General features: G+C 40.1%; 1 protein-coding gene across 1 annotated transcript in view; it reads left to right on the top strand.

Moving 5' to 3' along the window:
• ppa1b (inorganic pyrophosphatase 1b) overlaps positions 1-21,629 on the top strand; it is a 106,628-nt gene extending 84,999 nt beyond the window's left edge. Inside the window, exons 4-11 of the mRNA XM_057847767.1 lie at positions 14,880-14,999; positions 15,064-15,150; positions 15,222-15,348; positions 15,419-15,546; positions 20,799-20,884; positions 20,969-21,044; positions 21,122-21,161; positions 21,243-21,629. Coding sequence (XP_057703750.1) covers positions 14,880-14,999; positions 15,064-15,150; positions 15,222-15,348; positions 15,419-15,546; positions 20,799-20,884; positions 20,969-21,044; positions 21,122-21,161; positions 21,243-21,274 — 696 coding nt within the window. The 3' untranslated portion in view covers positions 21,275-21,629. The remainder of the gene's footprint in view (positions 1-14,879; positions 15,000-15,063; positions 15,151-15,221; positions 15,349-15,418; positions 15,547-20,798; positions 20,885-20,968; positions 21,045-21,121; positions 21,162-21,242) is intronic.
• Positions 21,630-22,970: the final 1,341 nt, after the last annotated feature.

Below are 22,970 nucleotides of genomic sequence, written 5' to 3'. Positions count from 1 at the left end.
GCCATTTTCTCTCCCCACTAATTCTGAACATTCAGACATGCAATATATCTTTATTATTTTTTTTTTTTCATGGCAAATGAAAATGGCCAATTTGAAGGCCTGAACATGCTCAAAAACTCACCAAAATTTGCACATACATCCGGCTTTGCGAAAATTTCGACAATTTGGCAACGTTTACAAAAAAAATAAAAAAATGGCTCAGTGGCGCCCCCTTGCAATTTTCAAAATGCCCTTTGCTTTGATGTATTTCAACGTAGGGCGATGAAATTTGGGGAGTGGATACGTTGTCCAGAACCGCTTCAAAAAGTCTAAAGCACCCATATTCCAAACCCAACAGGAAATGGGATATTCTGGATTGAATGTTGAAAAACATAGCATTTTGGGCGAAAACCAGCATGCACGTTTCAGACCGTTGCGCCGAGCCAGTACGTTGGATCTTCCTCAAAATTGGTGTAAGTGTTCATGAGACATATGAGATACTAAGTTGTGAAAATGGTGAGTTTTCGTCCACGGGCCTGACCTGGGCGGGGTACCAAAGTCGGGTGTTTTTTTGGCAACGCGCCAATTTCAGTAAATGATTAATAACTTCCTGATACAAGGTCCAATCTTTTTCATATTTGGCATGCATGTAAGGTGTCTTAACCTGAACACGACTGCATTGAAATATTTTCCATTAGGCCTGGCGCCCCCTTGTGGGAAGAGGAAACACCCTTTTTTACGAAAAAGGCTCCTCCTCCTGGTGAAAAACATCAATTGATCTCAAACCTGCATCAGGGGAGCCTTAAGACATGTCTTTAGGTATCTGATGAAAAATATTGAGTTTTCGTTGATGTTGCAGTATCCAAACAGGAAAGTGAAAAGACCCTCGGCATTTTCTCTCAAAATGGCAAATTTCAAGGTCTGAACATGCTCGAAAACTCACCAAAATGTGCACATACATGTGGCTTCATGTAGATTTCATGAATTTAGCAACATTGCCAAAAGATGTAATAAAATGGCTCAGTGGCGCCCCCTTCAATTTTTAAAAAAGGCCTGTCCTATTAGTTTTTTTCGACGTAGAGTGATGAAATTTGGGGAGTGGATACGTTGTGCAAAACTGCTCCAAAAAGTCTCTTGCACCCATATTCCAAACCCAACAGGAAATCGGGTATTATGGATTGAATCTTGCATTTTTGTCAAAAACCTGCATGCACGTTTGAGACCATTACGCCGAAGCAGTAAGTTGAATGCTTCTCAAAATTGGTCAGACATCCCAAAAACATGCATGGTAGGCTGATTGAGCACTCTAAATTGTCCGTAGGTATGAGTGTGCACGTGAATGGTTGTATGTCTCCTTGTGCCCTGCAATTGGCTGGCAACCAGTTCAGGGTGTCCCCTGCCTACTGCCCCGAGTTAGCTGGGATAGGCTCCAGCACCTCCGCGACCCTCGTGAGGAAAAGCGGCATGGAAAATGAATGAATGAATGAATGTTCATGACACATATGAGATGTTAGGTTATCAAAATGGTGACATTTCATTCACGGCCCTTTCCTGGGCAGGGGAGCAAATGTGTCTTATTTTTGACAATACAATTCAGTAAAAGACTACTGTATTTTTCCGACTATAAGTCGTGTTTTTTTTTCTTCATATTTTGGTTTGGGGTGCGACTTATACTCAGCAGTGACTTATGTGTGAAATTATTAACACATTATGATAACATTTCCCATGTTATTTAGGTGTTTTGGACTAATGGTTTTGTAAACTTGTTAGCATGCTATAGTTATCTGAATAACTCTTAATAGCTATGGCCATTTTCATTTGCCATGAAAAAATAATAATAACGATTGCGCTCCCAGTTAGGCGTGAAAGCGCCACAAACTAAATGCATCCATTTCAATATAAAAAAGTCAATTATACAATTGAACATACATTGCCAAAGGCAGAACGCGAACGTGGCCATAGCTATTAACAGTTATTCAGATTACTATAGCATGCTAACAGGTTTACAAAACCATTAGGCCTGGTGCCCCCTGGTGAGTGAAATTATTAACACATTATGATATAATTTCCCGTGTTATTTTGGTGTTTTGGACTGATGGTTTTGTAAACTTGTTAGCATGCTATAGTTATCTGAATAACTGTTAATAGCTATGGCCACGTTCGCGTTCTGCCTTTGGCAATGTATGTTCAATTGTATAATTGACTTTTTTATATTGAAATGGATGCATTTAGTTTGTGGCGCTTTCACGCCCACCTGGGAGCGCACTCGCACTTGTTTATGTGAATAAGCGCTCGCACACCAGAAGAAGACAGACAGCCACGTAGCTCTGAGTGAGTGAGTGAGTGAGTGAGTGAGTGAGTGAGTGAGTGAGTGAGTGAGTGAGTGAGTGAGTGAGTGAGTGAGTGAGTGAGTGGACTAGTTAGCGAGAGAGAAAGACGGCTGCGAACCTACGTTCATTGTTTATGCCTTTAAAATATCTCTACAGAGGCAACGCCTGCGTGTATCATCTTTTCTGTTGTTGTGTGTTTTCCACCCGCGAGCGGACACTTACAGCCAGTTGTGTGGTTGTTTGAATGGTGTGCTAATGCTAGCGAACGCATGCTAATCTGTTACATTATTGCTGTAATAGTACGTAATTATCATTTATTTACGGTGATGTGAACCTGTTTGCTATCGAGGACCAAATTGATTCAACAAATTATGCGGACATCCAGAATTGTCTTTTTGGAGTTCGCTGTCTATAGCCAGGACCGAGCGGTAGCGTCCTGGTGAGGACAGTATATTCGCATTTCGTTGTTTATGCACTGTACACTGTACATTTATTCAGCATGTTGTTCTCTATTGTATCTTTATATTAAATTGCCTTTCAAGATGACATATCTGTTCTATGTGTTGGATTTTATCAAGCAAATTTCACCCACAAATGCGACTTATACTCCGGTAAGACTTTTGTTTCCTTAAAGCAGAGGGGTCCAATAGGAAAGTCATAATGACCGTGTTCAGGTGCCTAATTAGGGCCCGAGCACTCTCAGCGTGCGAGGCCCTATTGTTCTTCGAAGGATTATTATTATTATTATTATTATTATTATTATTATTATTATTTTTTCATGGCAAATGAAAATGGCCAATTTGAAGGCCTGAACATGCTCAAAAACTCACCAAATTTTGCATATATATCCGGCTTCGCGAAAATTTCGAAAATTTAGCAACGTTTTTTTAAAAAATCAAAAAATGGCTCAGTGGCGCCCCCTTGAAATTTTAAAAATGCCCTTTGCTTTGATGTTTTTCAACGTAGAGCGATGAAATTTGGGGAGTGGATACGTTGTCCAGAGACGCTTCAAAAAGTCTGCAGCACCCATATTCCAAACCCAACAGGAAATCGGATATTTTGGATTGAATGTTGAAAAACATAGCATTTTGGGCGAAAACCAGCATGCACGTTTCAGACCATTGCGCCGAGCCAGTATGTTGGATCTTCCTCAAAATTGGTGTACGTCTTCATGAGACATATGAGATATTAAGTTGTGAAAATGGTGAGTTTTCGTCCACGAGCCTAACCTGGGCGGGGTACCAAAGTCGGGTGTTTTTTTGGCAACGCGCCAATTTCAGTAAATGATTAATAACTTCCTGATACAAGGTCCAATCTTTTTCATATTTGGCATGCGTGTAAGGTGTCTTAACCTGAACACGACTGCATTGAAATATTTTCCATTAGGCCTGGCGCCCCCTTGTGGGAAGAGGAAACACCCATTTTTACGAGAAAGGCTCCTCCTCCTGGTGAAAAACATCAATTGACCTCAAACCTGCATCAGGGGAGCCTTAAGACATGTCTTTAGGTATATGATGAAAAATATTGAGTTTTCGTTGATGTAGCAGTACCCAAACAGGAAAGTGAAAAGACCCTCGGCATTTTGTCACAAAATGGCCAATTTCCAGGTCTGAACATGCTCGAAAACTCACCTAAATTTGCACATACATGCGGCTTCATGTAAATTTCATGAATTTAGCAACATTGCCAAAAGATGTAATAAAATGGCTCAGTGGCGCCCCCTTCAATTTTTAAAAAAGGCCTGTCCTATTAGTTTTTTTCGACGTAGAGTGATGAAATTTGGGGAGTGGATACGTTGTGCAAAACTGCTCCAAAAAGTCTCTTGCACCCATATTCCAAACCCAACAGGAAATCGGGTATTAGGGATTGAATCTTGCACAACATGGCATTTTTGTCTAAAACCAGCATGCACGTTTGACACCATTACGCCGAGGCAGTAAGTTGAATGCTCCTCAAAATTGGTCAGACTATTATTGACACATATGAGATGTTAGGTTATCAAAATGGTGACATTTCATTCACGGCCCTTTCCTGGCCAGGGGAGCAAATGTGTCTTATTTTTGACAATACAATTCAGTAAATGACTATAAGTCGCGGTTTTGTTCATATTTTGCTTTGGGGTGCGACTTATACTCAGCAGCGACTTATGTGTGAAATTATTAACACATTATGATAAAATTTCCCATGTTATTTTGGTGTTTTGGACTAATGGTTTTGTAAACTTGTTAGCATGCTATAGTTATCTGAATAACTCTTAATAGCTATGGCCACGTTCGCGTTCTGCCTTTGGCAATGTATGTTCAATTGTATAATTGACTTTTTTAAATTGAAATGGATGCATTTAGTTTGTGGCGCTTTCACGCCCACCTGGGAGCGCACTCGCACTTGTTTACGTGAAGAAGAGCGCTCGCACACCAGAAGAAGACAGACAGCTACGTAGCTCTGAGTGAGTGAGTGAGTGAGTGAGTGAGTGAGTGAGTGAGTGAGTGAGTGAGTGAGTGAGTGAGTGAGTGAGTGAGTGAGTGAGTGAGTGAGTGGGCGAGTTAGCGAGAGGGAAAGACGGCTGCGAAGCTACGTTCATTGTTTATGCTTTTAAAATATCTCTACAGAGGCAACGCCTGCGTGTATCATCTTTTCTGTTGTTGTTGTGTGTTTTCCACCCGCGAGCGGACACTTACAGCCAGTTGTGTGGTTGTTTGAATGGTGTGCTAATGCTAGCGAACGCATGCTAATCTGTTATGTTATTGCTGCAATAGTACCTAATTATCATTTATTTACGTTGATGTGAACCTGTTTGCTATCGAGGACCAAATTGATTCAACAAATTATGCGGACGTCCAGCATTGTCTTTTTGGAGTTCGCTGTATATAGCCAGGACCGAGCGGTAGCGTCCTGGTGAGGACAGTATATTCGCATTTCGTTGTTTATGCACTGTACACTGTAGATTTATTCAGCATGTTGTTCTCTATTGTATTTTTATATTAAACTGCCTTTCAAGATGACATATCTGTTCTATGTGTTGGATTTTATCAAGTAAATTTCCCCCAAAATTGCGACTTATACTCCGGTAAGACTTATATATGTTTTTTTTCTCTTTGTTGGGCATTTTCTGGCTTGTGCGACTTATACTCAGGTGCGACTTGTAGTCCGAAAAATACGGTAATAACTTCCTGATTGAAGGTGCAATCTTTTTCATATTTGGCATGAATGTGAAGTATTTCAGCCTGCACATGACTTTATTGAAATATTACTCATTACGCCTGGCGCCCCCTAGTGGGAACAGGAAACACACTTTTAATTAAATAGAAAGGCTCCTGCTTCTCAGGGTCAAAAATCAATTGACCTCAAACCTGAATCAGCGGAGCCTTAAGACATGTGTTCAGGTGCCTGATCAACAATTTTGTTTCGTTAAAGCAGAGGGGTCCAAAAGGAAAGTCATAATGACCGTGTTCAGGTGCCTAATAAACAATTTTGTTTTGTTAAAGCAGAGGGGTCCCATAGGAAAGTCATAATGACCGTCGCCATTTTCTCTCCCCACTAATTCTGAACATTCAGACATGCAATATATCTGCCTGGATATCTGTCTGTTGTCGACTGCCACCGCCCCGACCTGCCTGCCCTTCGACTTTGTTTGACGTCCGAGTTGCGCCATACGCGAGGGCCCGTTCAGTCCTGCTTGCAGGGCTAGTTATTATTATTTTTTTTTCATGGCAAATGAAAATGGCCAATTTGAAGGCCTGAACATGCTCAAAAACTCACCAAAATTTGCACATACATCCGGCTTCGCGAAAATTTCGACAATTTGGCAACGTTTACAAAAAAAATTAAAAAATGGCTCAGTGGCGCCCCCTTGCAATTTTCAAAATGCCCTTTGCTTTGATGTATTTCAACGTAGGGCGATGAAATTTGGGGAGTGGATATGTTGTCCAGAACCGCTTCAAAAAGTCTAAAGCACCCATATTCCAAACCCAACAGGAAATGGGATATTCTGGATTGAATGTTGAAAAATATAGCATTTTGGCCGAAAACCAGCATGCACGTTTCAGACCGTTGCGCCGAGCCAGTACGTTGGATCTTCCTCAAAATTGGTGTAAGTGTTCATGAGACATATGAGATACTAAGTTGTGAAAATGGTGAGTTTTCGTCCATGGGCCTGACCTGGGCGGGGTACCAAAGTCGGGTGTTTTTTTGGCAACGCGCCAATTTCAGTAAATGATTAATAACTTCCTGATACAAGGTCCAATCTTTTTCATATTTGGCATGCATGTAAGTTGTCTTAACCTGAACACGACTGCATTGAAATATTTTCCATTAGGCCTGGCGCCCCCTTGTGGGAAGAGGAAACACCCTTTTTTACGAAAAAGGCTCCTCCTCCTGGTGAAAAACATCAATTGATCTCAAACCTGCATCAGGGGAGCCTTAAGACATGTCTTTAGGTATCTGATGAAAAATATTGAGTTTTCGTTGATGTTGCAGTATCCAAACAGGAAAGTGAAAAGACCCTCGGCATTTTCTCTCAAAATGGCAAATTTCAAGGTCTGAACATGCTCGAAAACTCACCAAAATGTGCACATACATGTGGCTTCATGTAGATTTCATGAATTTAGCAACATTGCCAAAAGATGTAATAAAATGGCTCAGTGGCGCCCCCTTCAATTTTTAAAAAAGGCCTGTCCTATTAGTTTTTTTCGACGTAGAGTGATGAAATTTGGGGAGTGGATACGTTGTGCAAAACTGCTCCAAAAAGTCTCTTGCACCCTTATTCCAAACCCAACAGGAAATCGGGTATTATGGATTGAATCTTGCATTTTTGTCAAAAACCTGCATGCACGTTTGAGACCATTACGCCGAAGCAGTAAGTTGAATGCTTCTCAAAATTGGTCAGACATCCCAAAAACATGCATGGTAGGCTGATTGAGCACTCTAAATTGTCCGTAGGTATGAGTGTGCGCGTGAATGGTTGTATGTCTCCTTGTGCCCTGCAATTGGCTGGCAACCAGTTCAGGGTGTCCCCTGCCTACTGCCCCGAGTTAGCTGGGATAGGCTTCAGCACCTCCGCGACCCTCGTGAGGAAAAGCGGCATGGAAAATGAACGAATGAATGAATGTTCATGACACATATGAGATGTTAGGTTATCAAAATGGTGACATTTCATTCACGGCCCTTTCCTGGGCAGGGCAGCAAATGTGTCTTATTTTTGACAATACAATTCAGTAAAAGACTACTGTATTTTTCCGACTATAAGTCGTGTTTTTTTTTCTTCATATTTTGGTTTGGGGTGCGACTTATACTCAGCAGTGACTTATGTGTGAAATTATTAACACATTATGATAACATTTCCCATGTTATTTAGGTGTTTTGGACTAATGGTTTTGTAAACTTGTTAGCATGCTATAGTTATCTGAATAACTCTTAATAGCTATGGCCATTTTCATTTGCCATGAAAAAATAATAATAACGAGTGCGCTCCCAGTTGGGCGTGAAAGCGCCACAAACTAAATGCATGCATTTCAATATAAAAAAGTCAATTATACAATTGAACATACATTGCCAAAGGCAGAACGCGAACGTGACCATAGCTATTAACAGTTATTCAGATTACTATAGCATGCTAACAGGTTTACAAAACCATTAGGCCTGGTGCCCCCTGGTGAGTGAAATTATTAACACATTATGATATAATTTCCCGTGTTATTATGGTGTTTTGGACTGATGGTTTTGTAAACTTGTTAGCATGCTATAGTTATCTGAATAACTGTTAATAGCTATGGCCACGTTCGCGTTCTGCCTTTGGCAATGTATGTTCAATTGTATAATTGACTTTTTTATATTGAAATGGATGCATTTAGTTTGTGGCGCTTTCACGCCCACCTGGGAGCGCACTCGCACTTGTTTACGTGAATAAGCGCTCGCACACCAGAAGAAGACAGACAGCTACGTAGCTCTGAGTGAGTGAGTGAGTGAGTGAGTGAGTGAGTGAGTGAGTGAGTGAGTGAGTGAGTGAGTGAGTGAGTGAGTGAGTGAGTGAGTGAGTGAGTGAGTGAGTGAGTGAGTGAGTGGACTAGTTAGCGAGAGAGAAAGACGGCTGCGAACCTACGTTCATTGTTTATGCCTTTAAAATATCTCTACAGAGGCAACGCCTGCGTGTATCATCTTTTCTGTTGTTGTGTGTTTTCCACCCGCGAGCGGACACTTACAGCCAGTTGTGTGGTTGTTTGAATGGTGTGCTAATGCTAGCGAACGCATGCTAATCTGTTACATTATTGCTGTAATAGTACGTAATTATCATTTATTTACGGTGATGTGAACCTGTTTGCTATCGAGGACCAAATTGATTCAACAAATTATGCGGACATCCAGAATTGTCTTTTTGGAGTTCGCTGTCTATAGCCAGGACCAAGCGGTAGCGTCCTGGTGAGGACAGTATATTCGCATTTCGTTGTTTATGCACTGTACACTGTACATTTATTCAGCATGTTGTTCTCTATTGTATTTTTATATTAAATTGCCTTTCAAGATGACATATCTGTTCTATGTGTTGGATTTTATCAAGCAAATTTCACCCACAAATGCGACTTATACTCCGGTAAGACTTTTGTTTCCTTAAAGCAGAGGGGTCCAATAGGAAAGTCATAATGACCGTGTTCAGGTGCCTAATAAACACTTTTGTTTTGTTAAAGCAGAGGGGTCCGATAAGAAAGTCATAATGACCGTCGCCATTTTCTCTCCCCACTAATTCTGAACATTCAGACATGCAATATATCTGCCTGGATATCTGTCTGTTGTCGACTGCCACCGCCCCGACCTGCCTGCCCTCCGACTTTGTTTGACGTCCGAGTTGCGCCATACGCGAGGGCCCGTCAGTCCTGCTTGCAGGGCTAGTTATTATTATTTTTTTTTCATGGCAAATGAAAATGGCCAATTTGAAGGCCTGAACATGCTCAAAAACTCACCAAAATTTGCACATACATCCGGCTTCGCGAAAATTTCGACAATTTGGCAACGTTTACAAAAAAAATTAAAAAATGGCTCAGTGGCGCCCCCTTGCAATTTTCAAAATGCCCTTTGCTTTGATGTATTTCAACGTAGGGCGATGAAATTTGGGGAGTGGATACGTTGTCCAGAACCGCTTCAAAAAGTCTAAAGCACCCATATTCCAAACCCAACAGGAAATGGGATATTCTGGATTGAATGTTGAAAAACATAGCATTTTGGGCGAAAACCAGCATGCACGTTTCAGACCGTTGCGCCGAGCCAGTACGTTGGATCTTCCTCAAAATTGGTGTAAGTGTTCATGAGACATATGAGATACTAAGTTGTGAAAATGGTGAGTTTTCGTCCACGGGCCTGACCTGGGCGGGGTACCAAAGTCGGGTGTTTTTCTGGCAACGCGCCAATTTCAGTAAATGATTAATAACTTCCTGATACAAGGTCCAATCTTTTTCATATTTGGCATGCATGTAAGGTGTCTTAACCTGAACACGACTGCATTGAAATATTTTCCATTAGGCCTGGCGCCCCCTTGTGGGAAGAGGAAACACCCTTTTTTACGAAAAAGGCTCCTCCTCCTGGTGAAAAACATCAATTGATCTCAAACCTGCATCAGGGGAGCCTTAAGACATGTCTTTAGGTATCTGATGAAAAATATTGAGTTTTCGTTGATGTTGCAGTATCCAAACAGGAAAGTGAAAAGACCCTCGGCATTTTCTCTCAAAATGGCAAATTTCAAGGTCTGAACATGCTCGAAAACTCACCAAAATGTGCACATACATGTGGCTTCATGTAGATTTCATGAATTTAGCAACATTGCCAAAAGATGTAATAAAATGGCTCAGTGGCGCCCCCTTCAATTTTTAAAAAAGGCCTGTCCTATTAGTTTTTTTCGACGTAGAGTGATGAAATTTGGGGAGTGGATACGTTGTGCAAAACTGCTCCAAAAAGTCTCTTGCACCCATATTCCAAACCCAACAGGAAATCGGGTATTATGGATTGAATCTTGCATTTTTGTCAAAAACCTGCATGCACGTTTGAGACCATTACGCCGAAGCAGTAAGTTGAATGCTTCTCAAAATTGGTCAGACATCCCAAAAACATGCATGGTAGGCTGATTGAGCACTCTAAATTGTCCGTAGGTATGAGTGTGCGCGTGAATGGTTGTATGTCTCCTTGTGCCCTGCAATTGGCTGGCAACCAGTTCAGGGTGTCCCCTGCCTACTGCCCCGAGTTAGCTGGGATAGGCTCCAGCACCTCCGCGACCCTCGTGAGGAAAAGCGGCATGGAAAATGAATGAATGAATGAATGTTCATGACACATATGAGATGTTAGGTTATCAAAATGGTGACATTTCATTCACGGCCCTTTCCTGGGCAGGGGAGCAAATGTGTCTTATTTTTGACAATACAATTCAGTAAAAGACTACTGTATTTTTCCGACTATAAGTCGTGTTTTTTTTTCTTCATATTTTGGTTTGGGGTGCGACTTATACTCAGCAGTGACTTATGTGTGAAATTATTAACACATTATGATAACATTTCCCATGTTATTTAGGTGTTTTGGACTAATGGTTTTGTAAACTTGTTAGCATGCTATAGTTATCTGAATAACTCTTAATAGCTATGGCCATTTTCATTTGCCATGAAAAAATAATAATAACGAGTGCGCTCCCAGTTGGGCGTGAAAGCGCCACAAACTAAATGCATCCATTTCAATATAAAAAAGTCAATTATACAATTGAACATACATTGCCAAAGGCAGAACGCGAACGTGGCCATAGCTATTAACAGTTATTCAGATTACTATAGCATGCTAACAGGTTTACAAAACCATTAGGCCTGGTGCCCCCTGGTGAGTGAAATTATTAACACATTATGATATAATTTCCCGTGTTATTTTGGTGTTTTGGACTGATGGTTTTGTAAACTTGTTAGCATGCTATAGTTATCTGAATAACTGTTAATAGCTATGGCCACGTTCGCGTTCTGCCTTTGGCAATGTATGTTCAATTGTATAATTGACTTTTTTATATTGAAATGGATGCATTTAGTTTGTGGCGCTTTCACGCCCACCTGGGAGCGCACTCGCACTTGTTTACGTGAATAAGCGCTCGCACACCAGAAGAAGACAGACAGCCACGTAGCTCTGAGTGAGTGAGTGAGTGAGTGAGTGAGTGAGTGAGTGAGTGAGTGAGTGAGTGAGTGAGTGAGTGAGTGAGTGAGTGAGTGAGTGAGTGAGTGGACTAGTTAGCGAGAGAGAAAGACGGCTGCGAACCTACGTTCATTGTTTATGCCTTTAAAATATCTCTACAGAGGCAACGCCTGCGTGTATCATCTTTTCTGTTGTTGTGTGTTTTCCACCCGCGAGCGGACACTTACAGCCAGTTGTGTGGTTGTTTGAATGGTGTGCTAATGCTAGCGAACGCATGCTAATCTGTTACATTATTGCTGTAATAGTACGTAATTATCATTTATTTACGGTGATGTGAACCTGTTTGCTATCGAGGACCAAATTGATTCAACAAATTATGCGGACATCCAGAATTGTCTTTTTGGAGTTCGCTGTCTATAGCCAGGACCGAGCGGTAGCGTCCTGGTGAGGACAGTATATTCGCATTTCGTTGTTTATGCACTGTACACTGTACATTTATTCAGCATGTTGTTCTCTATTGTATCTTTATATTAAATTGCCTTTCAAGATGACATATCTGTTCTACGTGTTGGATTTTATCAAGTAAATTTCACCCACAAATGCGACTTATACTCCGGTAAGACTTTTTTTTCCTTAAAGCAGAGGGGTCCAATAGGAAAGTCATAATGACCGTGTTCAGGTGCCTAATAAACACTTTTGTTTTGTTAAGGCAGAGGGGTCCGATAAGAAAGTCATCATGACCGTCGCCATTTTCTCTCCCCACTAATTCTGAACATTCAGACATGCAATATATCTGCCTGGATATCTGTCTGTTGTCGACTGCCACCGCCCCGACCTGCCTGCCCTCCGACTTTGTTTGACGTCCGAGTTGCGCCATACGCGAGGGCCCGTCAGTCCTGCTTGCAGGGCTAGTTCTGTTTGTTACCTTCACTTGGGTGCATATTTGTTTGTTTAGACCAGGTGATTGCCACCTTGCATATTGTTATTATTGATTGAAAGTTTTGCTTTAATCCTTAATTTGTGTATGTAAGCCCAGAGAGAAATGTGACAGCACATCACCCTGAGCACGGCTACCTTCCTACTTCACCTGACTGACTTGATTGGCTGGCTGATAAGCTGGTTTACAGACTGACTGACTGACAGACTACCTTTTCTCATGTTTGATTTTGTTTCAAAGGATACTACATGCACGTTCTTCCTTTATTATCACTTTAATTAAGAACAGAGCTGGAGTCTGTTGTATAAATAAAATGCTCTAAATTATAAGGGATTATTCTTTGTGTATTAAAAGGGTTAAATTCACTGGCACTTTCAGTTCTAATAAAGTTTAAAATAAGTTTAAGTAGAAGACATTTATTTGGCACTTTCAGTTCTAATAAAGAAAAAGTTAAAAGTAGAAGACATTTATTTGTCATTATTTTTATTTTGTATATTTCCGCGTAATTCGGAATTAACCCTTTAAAGCAACATTGGTAACCTCAACCGAACTCGTCAGCACTGACGAGTTCAGGTGGGGTGGGGGGATTAGCCATATAAGCCACACGGTTGCTAACCGTCAAATGCTATTGTTTAGCCACAACTGGATTCATTACCTTATTACTATTCATCATTCATTCATCCATCCACACTGCCGTTGGAAACAGAAATGTCATTTGATCCATCTGCAGGCAACCTAGAGATCGTGATTTTACGACACTGTGCGGGTGTGCGCTGGCCCTCATGGGAAACGCAGTCTACCTTAAGGCAAAACACGACTGCTTTTGTCCACAGGCGTCGCTAAAATCGACCAAAATTGAAAAGTTACCTAGTGTTGCTTTAGGTACCCCTAAATCCCCCCTTAAATCTCAAAACAACTATCCAAAAACATGTATTATACGTCATTGTATTGCCTTTGCCTAGATGTTGGAGCTAAGTCCCAGCTAGAAGGCGAGCTTAAATTCGGAAATGACGATGTCAGACGTCCTTGTGATTTGCTGACTTTATTTGGCTGTTCGTGATATCAACACTTGCAGAATGTAAATGAGATAAAAATGAAATTAAATCAGTTTCATTTTCAATAACAGCAATTCAAATTGAAGCTGAAAAGAATACTCGAGCAACTCGAGTAACTCGAGTTTAAAAACTGATCCGAGTAATTTTATTCACCTCGAGGAATCGTTTAATTTTGACGCTACAAAAATTAAACCGACGCTACAAACTACGGCGACGTTGCTAAAACTACGCCCGCATGATGCTAGTGTGGTAGCAGGTAGTGTCCGATGCGTCTCATAGATATCGCATGCATTTAGGACTAGATGCAAAATGACAGACTCGGCCGCGTCTGGGCGGCGTTAGTAAACATCCGCCATCTTTAAGCAGTAGACTTCTCATCGCTAATAAATATAACGTTACTGTCACTCGCTCACGTAACGTTAGCCCTTCGGAGGGCTAGGTTTCTATTGATTATGACCATTGTCGATGCGTGGCTAACGTGTCTTAGATACAGGCTTTATTTAATCTGTAAAAACACAGCGCTGTAGAGTGATGCGGGTGTAAAATTTAAACATAATAAAGCTAACTGTCAGTTTTTGCTCAGTAGTCATTGCTGAATAAAACACCAAGTAGCACTGGTCCCTAATGTGCCAATACAGCAGGTATTATACATTTATTTTGAACACTGCAAAAACTCAAAATCCTAACAGCACTTACAGTTTAGACTAACCTAAAACTTCACTAGAACTTAAAAATAGCTTGACACAAATGGAAATTCAATTGAAACACGTGGGAAAACATGTAGCTTTCAAGTGATGTGTGGTATCAAGCGTAATTACATTTTTAGGTAAGAAATATATATATATATATTTTTTATAAGATCTAGAAGGAAGTGTTACGTTTGTTATGGTCCGAGTTGCCGAGTTGCAATAAACGTTGACTCAAATGAATGAATGAATGCTGTGCTTTATGAAGAGTGGAAAAAAACAGAATTCAACACAGACGAAATCCTTCGACCAATCAGAGTGAAGTATATACCCGAAACAAAATGGTAACGTCATGTATCGTAATGTTCGGCAACGGATCACCGCATACGTTTTCTTCAACACAAGATGGCCGTGTAAATAAAAAAAATGTGTCTTTATGTATATATATATATATATATATTTCTGTCTCCATCCCTGTACCCGTGTATAATACGCACCATGATTTTACAAGTTGATTTTGGGGGGAAAAAGTGCGCTTTATATTCGGAAAATTACGGTATATGATTGTGTATGACTGTCTATTTAGTGACATTACTTTTTTAGCTATACTTCCCACTGAAAGCTTTTGAATAATTCTTTTAAACATAGTGGAAATGCACCAGTTTTGTGCATGCAAGTGTTGTAAATCATCATTGTAGCGTTTGACATTGAACAAATAGAGGGAAACCAGTTTGCTTTTCTTTTGCAGATAGCCACAAAGGACCTCTTGAACCCAATAAAACAAGACGTGAAGAAGGGCAAGCTGCGCTACGTTGCTAATGTTTTCCCACATAAAGGCTACATATGGAACTATGGAGCTATTCCTCAGGTCTGGTTTTCTCAAGGAGCAATCTGAAAAAACATTTTTCCAATTTTACTTTTGTTGGTTTTAGACGTGGGAAGATCCAGCACACAAAGACAAAGACACAGCCTGCTGCGGGGACAATGACCCCATTGACGTCTGTGAAATTGGTTCAAAGGTATACAGAGTAAAAGGTGTATTTATTTCTACGTATTACCCATCGGACATTTGTGTATTTTTGTTGGTCAGGTTTGTTCCCGTGGCGAGGTGATCAAAGTGAAGGTGCTCGGGATTCTGGCGATGATTGATGAGGGTGAAACTGACTGGAAAGTGATTGCAATCAACATTGAGGACCCTGAAGCAAATGAGCTCAACAGTAAGGACAGTTTGTTATACTTTTATCTTCTTTTTCTTCCCCTGTATTTTGATCTTGTCTCGAATTTCAGACATCAGCGATGTTCAGAGATTGAAGCCTGGCTATCTGCAGTCCACAGTAGACTGGTTCAGGATGTACAAAGTGCCTGATGGGAAGCCAGAGAACAAGTTTGCTTTCAATGAGGAGTTCAAGGACAAGGTCCTGCCGTCTAAATTCATAATTTAGTCTTGAGTTGTGGCTTATAAGCAGTCTTTTGCTAATAGATAAGCGGGATAAAATATTTACATTTGGTACCTTTTCAGATTAAAATAAAACTGAGAAACTCATAGCCGTTAACATAGACTTCATAATGTAATTGACAGGGGGGCGGGGCCGATAAATAGGGGGCCTGCATTGTTGGCGAGGCCGTCAAAGCTGACCAAGTGGAATCACAGACAAAGAGCTTTTTTCATTGAAAATTCTTGTGAATAAATGCTTAAATCCCTGAATTCTTTACAGATATAGACATAAAACATTCTTGGTTAAAAGCAGAAAAAAACGTGCAGGTAGCATTTATTTTACGAAAATATGTCGAATGTGCAGCTCGTCTTGAGGTTCACAACAAAGAGCTTTTTATGTTGAAATTCTTGTGAATGAATGCTTAAATCCCTGAATTCTTTATAGATATAGACGTAAAACAGTCTCGATTCTTGGTTAAAAGCAAAAAAAAAAAAAAAAAACCACGTGCCGGTAGCATTTATTTTACGTAAATTGTTGAATGTGCAGCTCGTCTTTAAGTTCACTGTGGCGCCGCCTTACCACGACAGAGCGTTTTACGTTGAAATTCTTGTGAATAAATGCTTAAATCCCTGAATTCCTTATAGATATGGATGTAAAACGGTCTCGATTGTTGGTTAAAAGCAAAAAAATGTGCAGGTAGCATTTATTTTACGTAAATATGTTGAATGTGCAGCTCGTCTTTAAGTTCACTGTGGCGCCGCCTTACCACGATAAAGAGCGTTTTACGTTGAAATTCTTGTGAATAAATGCTTAAATCCCTGAATTCCTTATAGATATGGATGTAAAACGGTCTCGATTGTTGGTTAAAAGCAAAAAAATGTGCAGGTAGCATTTATTTTACATAAATATTGCGGACTATGATGCCAATGCCTTAGCGGCTAATTTCTCCCATTTTTTCCCCACAACGTTTCAAAATGCATGCATGGTACAAAAAATATAATTACCTTGTATCCTCAAAAAAATCACTCCTGAGACAATCATTTCTTTTTGTATGTGCTATAGCTTTCGTACTTTTGAACCGAAGTCCACCGTTAGTTCGCTGCGTGCGTGTTTGTGAATAGCTGCTCTTGATGTGGGCGGCCCCCTGCTTGAAGGAGTTGCGCAGTGCATGGCCGAGCTGACCCGTCAATAATGATGATGTCTATGCTGTTCATTATAATTTAAGTGTTTATTCAAAATAAATTCCGTATAGTTTTGTTGAAATTGATCCATTGATTTAAAAAATTATACTAATACTGTACACATGAATAGTTCAATTCGAATTTGTTTTACACATTTGAAAAAACTCAAACTAATTGAAAAAAATCTTAATGTAAATGACGACTTTAATGGAGCAGTGTATTTAACTATTGTCTTAAAATGTTCTACTTTGAATTCTAGGTTTCAATGAGTAAACAATTAATTTCGATGTATCGATCTTTCTGTGTGTTTTTCCTCTAAATCTGTGCCTTCGTGTTTTGATTACTTTACCGTAATTTGCGGACTATAAGGCGCACCTGACTATAAGCTGCCACCTGCTAAATTTGACACGAAGACGGCATTTGTTCATAGATAAACCGCACTGGACTATAAGCCGCAGCTGTCCCCACTGTATTATGGGATATTTAAACCGAAAGATATTAACCGGTAACACTTTATTTGACAGCGGTATCGTAAGGCTTTCATAAGACCAAATGAACCACCACGATTCATTGCTTCAAGAAGTTTGATTTGGTCATCACTGCTCCCTTTGGGGAGACCTCAACCACTGCTGCCACCTGCTGTCAACACTGTTGTCTTTCAACATGCCTCCTAGCATGCATTGCAGCGCTACAGATGTAAATAACAATCAAAATTCATCTTCTGTGCTAATTATTTCTTCAGTTACTCTTCCAGTTATTTCATTAATTGCTAGTTATGATATTTGATAACACTTTATTTGACAGAGGTGCCATAAGACTGTCAGAAGACAATCATAATTATGACATGACATTGTCATGAGCATTAATGAATAGAGATGTCCCGATCGCGTCATTTTCAAAGTATCGGAATCGGCAAAAAAATATCGACCATGCCTTTTTTTAATATATATATATTTTTTAATTAAATCGTTTTCTAATTGTATTTAACGTTACAGACATAATATGTTACACTTATCCAGAGTCTTTAGTTTAGGCTTAAAGAGCATATGACACGAGAAAAAAAGTCTAAAATGTCATTATTATGTGAATTAGAATCATATTTTGAGACAATTCGACTATATACAACAATTTAGCAAAGCACAGATGACGAGAAATTAGTCTTTTAATCTGCTGGTTAGCCACGCCTACCATTATAGGGCTTTAGCGTCCCCAACAGGTGGATGACGTCAGCGGTAGACTTGGCTCATCGATTTTACTATTCAGCCCATTGAGGGGAAATTATTCAGAACGAGGAAAACGCGACGAAGAAAGCCGCAAAATGTCATTGTTTCAGTCTCTCTACTCCAATATTTTTACAGGATATTCTTTTTACCCAAGTATTTTTCCCCAATAGCTATATAAATGGCTTGAGAAGGACCAGTCAGCCCGTTGAGGGGGAACTATTCACAATGAGGAAAACGCGACGAAGAGAGCGGCAAAATGTCATTGTTTCTGTCTCTTTACTTTAATATTTTTACAGGATACTCTTTTTATCCAAGTATTTTCCCCAATTGCTAAATAAATGGCAAGGTCATGACAAATAACAGTCTTGTGCTGAATGGAATATGAAATAATAAAAATGCATTTATTCAGGACGACATGGCAAAATTACTCCATAATGGTCAAAACTGTCGACTTCACCTTTACTGTCGCACCTCCCGAACGATATTTTATGACACCTAAATCGGACATATGTCATTTCCCTTCCCCGGCTTCGGAGAATGTAAACAAACCAGAAGGCGTGACAGCTAGCCGACATGCTAACCCCGAACCGAGTGATGTTTCAAAGTCTTCAAAGCGGAAAATCACACATAGCTATCCTGGATTATTTGACATGACGACCCGGTTGTCGAATGTCTTAGCAGATCGGCAAACTGCCCGGCGGAGAGCAATTTACAGTTCGTTCCCCGGAGGAGGGTGGCTGGAGCTAACGCAGCTAACATGCTGCTGCTAATGCATTAGGAGAGCTTTTTACATGCCTATCAATGATCAAACGTAAGTAGTCCTTCATTTAAAGGAAGTTTGTAGTGTTTACTTTGTAATCGCTGTATTCGTATTTGACATAATACAAAACCAGATGTTTACTCACTTCATCGTAAGTCCAATGGTCCCACAGTAAATATCCACGGTGAATGGGAACCTTTTGAAACTCCAAAAAGGCGCATACGCCTCTCCCTCATACAGAATGATTTTTCCGCAGCCGTTTGGCTGGCGTGATGCGAAAAATAAACGTATGAATCCGCAAAATCAGCTGAATCCTTCGTCCTCATACACAACAGTACACTGTAGCGCGAAGAGGACGTCTTCTACCGTACACGTCACAGCACCCTCCTCCTTTATGCAAGACCGAAGCCGGAAGTCACTAATTTTCCTGGCGCGGGATTCAAAAAACTAAATAAATATAGCGATCGCTTCCACACACATCCAAGCGGTCCATATCATTCAGGAGCATAAAATACCGCGTGTATTATGAAATAAACATGCTTTTTCGTGTCACAGGCACTTTAAGGTAGGGTTATCAAATTTATCCCAATAATGGCAGTAATTAATTTTTTTAAAAAATGCATCACGTTAAAATATTTAACGCAATTAATGCATGCCCTGCACGACCCACTCACGCATTGTCGCACTCTATATAGAGAGCTAAAAGGCAGCGTAAAATGAGTAGAGTGAATTTTGGCAGCCTTTGGAGCCTTATTTTAATTGGCTAAAGCCTCACAATCCCCCTCCCTACGATTAGAAATATGGGAAGCAATGTGGGGAAGCAAGATAGCAATTGATCTTTTTCTTAACACCTTATGACACCTTATGTTATATCCCATCGCAGAGAAGATATATGAATTGGTAGAACTACGCACAGTCATGGTTCCACTTGTCATGGTTCCACTTCCCATCATGCATTTGGGCATGGCCTTCAGTATCATTTACTGAAAGCTCAACAAATACACTAGATCGCAATATTTAGTCACAATATACAAAGTCACACGTCTTTCTATCCGTGGATCCCTCTCACAGAAAGAATGTTAATAATGTAAATGCCATCTTGAGGATTTATTGTCATAATAAACAAATACAGTACTTATGTACTGTATGTTGAATGTATATTTTCGTCCGAGTTTTATTCATTTTTTTCTTAATGCATTGCCAAAATGTATATGATCGGAAAAGATTATCGGGAATAATTGGAATTGAATCGGGAGCAAAAAAAAAAGTGATCAGATCGGGAAATATCGGGATCGGCAGATACTAAAACGATCGGAATCGGATCGGGAGCAAAAAAACATGATCGGAACAACCCTATTAATGAATGCTCATAACAGATGTCATTCAGTGTCATCCGACAATTTATCTCATTTTTGAATGAATTTAAAAGATCCTAGCTGGACATAAATGGAGTTAGTGCCATAATTTGCTGGCTGACACTTAATGACATTTGTCATAAGCATTTAGTAATGCCCATGATAGTGTCATGTCATAATTATGACTGTCTTATGACAGTCTTATGTCAAATAAAGTGTTACCTATTAACCCAAATAAATTAAAAAATAAGCTGCACAGGACTTTAAGCCGCAGGATTCAAAATGATGTGAAAAAAGTAGCGGCTTATGGTCGGAAAATTACGGTAGTCACTGGTTGTGTCAACTCACCAACTGAACACTTTCCTTCGAGGGTGTGTGCCTGGTGAGAAAAGGGGGAGTAGCAATAATTTCCTCAGTTTATAGATGCTGTTGTTCAGTCTCACACAGTATACAGTACTGAAAACCAAAAGGCAGCACGTCATATAGCATGCAAAGTGTTTCTTGCTGCATTCGCTGTCAGGTAGAATTGGGCCACAAAATATTATCTGAAAATCTTTGTCTGTGTACATAATGGTCTCCCCTCATACAAAAAGTTCTCGTTTTACATTTCCTTTGTTACATACAGCATACGTACAGCCTGTAGTCTCTGCTATCAATTTTTTTTGTTCCAATTAACTGCATTAGAAGCTAAACTGGTGTGTTATGTTTTCAGGAATTTGCAATTGATGTCATTAAGAGCACTCACAACTTCTGGAAAGCTCTGATTTGCCAGCAGTCAGATTGTGGCGAATTAAATTGGTAGCTATATTGTTATGTAATATTATTTTGTAAAACGCTTTGGTTGTGTTGACTCACATTTTTTTCCCCCTTAAAAAAATACAGCAAAAACACATGCATCTCATCCAGTGACAGTCCCTTCTGCTGCTCGGTGGGAGACGCAAAAGCAGCTGTTGGTGATGTAAGTCAAACATTTACGATTAAAACACGGCATTGTGCATGTACTCAGTTTTGTATCCGTCTTCTCTGTATTATTAGGCATGCAATAGTGAAAAGAAGGAGCCCATCCCATCAACAGGTAGTGCGTTTAAACAATGTTTGGGTTTATTTCCTTGAATTTTCGAATTGAGTTTAATGTGCTGTTTTTTTGTCTTGGCAGTCGATAAATGGTTTTACTTCGACAAGAAGTAATCTACAACCGGACTACATAGGAGAACAAAGCGGATGTTTTCATGTGTCATCTAGCTTGCTTGAAGATGACAGGAACATTTGCAGAAATGAAATGAGACATGGCAGGTTGTTAGGTGTCCTCCTTAAAGACATTTGCGATAGTGACTAGAGATTATCGTGATGAGGAATATATTTTAATTTTTCCCTTATTTATCAAAGGCTTTCCCGACACGTGGTGGAGGGTTAAAACTTACACAGCTAATACACTTGTTAACATGTATCGAGAGATCGTAACGTAAGACACACTGAACTGCTTTAATAAAGAACTGAACTGCTTTAATAAAGTACTCTGGATGAAATGTAGGTTGTATTTTTTTACATAGCCACACAAAAACATAATTTGGTGATGATGTGGTGGTGCCACCCAGTGTTCACTATTAAAAAATACAATTTTGCCGAAGTGTGACGCTGCATAAACAGTACTGTGTGTATGCCTGTATTATATGACATACTGTATGTAAAAATGCCTTTGCGGTTGAGTGAAAAATACTCACACTAGCTTGAACCAACATTTTTAAATTCACCCCTTTACCATAAATCTGAACTTCTTTGACTTTTAAAGTCAAAGCACTGATACTACTATAACATGGGTTCTTAACCTGGGTTAAGTGAGTAAGTGTCAGCGGTTCGGCAAGTAGACGCAGGACCCTATTTTCATACGCTGACTAAATCTATACAAACTGACATTTTAGACCAGGTTTTGGACAGGTTTGCCCCTTATTTACATTTATGTGATTTGTGTTAAATGTACGTACATAGTGAGTCACATGATTTTATTTTGACACTTGCGCTGTAAAACTGGAGATTTGTGTGGGGGGGGGGTTAATGATCGAGTGCAGTACTGTACTTGGGTCACTTATGTGTCTGCAGTCACACATGTTCACTTGCCCCCTCCCAGTCAATGGCTGCTAATACTGTCACGAGAAAGTGACCCAAACATGCACCAAAACCAGGAAATGACCTGAAAACAACAGGAAATAACATGGAAATGCCTCAAAATATACAGGAATTATTCATTTGCTGGGAGGAATTGAGCATTATCTGACAGAATTGCAGTGTAGGCAAACTGCAGCTTTTGGAAAATGTAAAAAGCTTGTCCGCCCGATTGCCCGCATGAGCGGTCCACTGTCCGACAAGCAACAACTGTTTTGTCCAACTGGACAAGCCTATTCGGAATGGGGATAGAAAATGACCACTAAAGGTGTTCATTGCCTCAGACAACCATCCAATGGCACTTTTCTGTCTCCATACAGTTTACACACACACACATACAGTATATGTGAGACATATTGTAAGTTTGGCCACAGTATGGTTCCATGCATGAAGTTAAAAAAAAAAAAAAAAAAAAAACCTGACTAGTATGTTCCATTTGGTTTACACAGAGGATAAAACTGGAAGAGTTGAAGGGACAAGTAAACACTTAAAAAGAAAAGTTACATCCTGTCAGTAGGTTGGTCTATTTTATGGTGGCTTTTTCGCCACAACATGTCTTCTGGGCTTGAAAGTGACAACAGACCAGCTAGAATAACACCAGTTTACCCTTCCCCTAATCAGCCAATGCACCCCTGCCTTGCAAACACTCAAGATGCTAATTGGAGCAATCCAACCGTGTGGTTTTGCGAGTGTGAGTGGAAATGGCTAATGAGGACCATAGTGC

This window comes from Corythoichthys intestinalis, chromosome 10 (genome assembly GCF_030265065.1).
Source record: "Corythoichthys intestinalis isolate RoL2023-P3 chromosome 10, ASM3026506v1, whole genome shotgun sequence".
Lineage (NCBI taxonomy): Eukaryota > Metazoa > Chordata > Actinopteri > Syngnathiformes > Syngnathidae > Corythoichthys > Corythoichthys intestinalis.
Note: the sequence above shows the minus strand (reverse complement) of the source record. Positions and strands in the feature narration are given on the sequence as shown.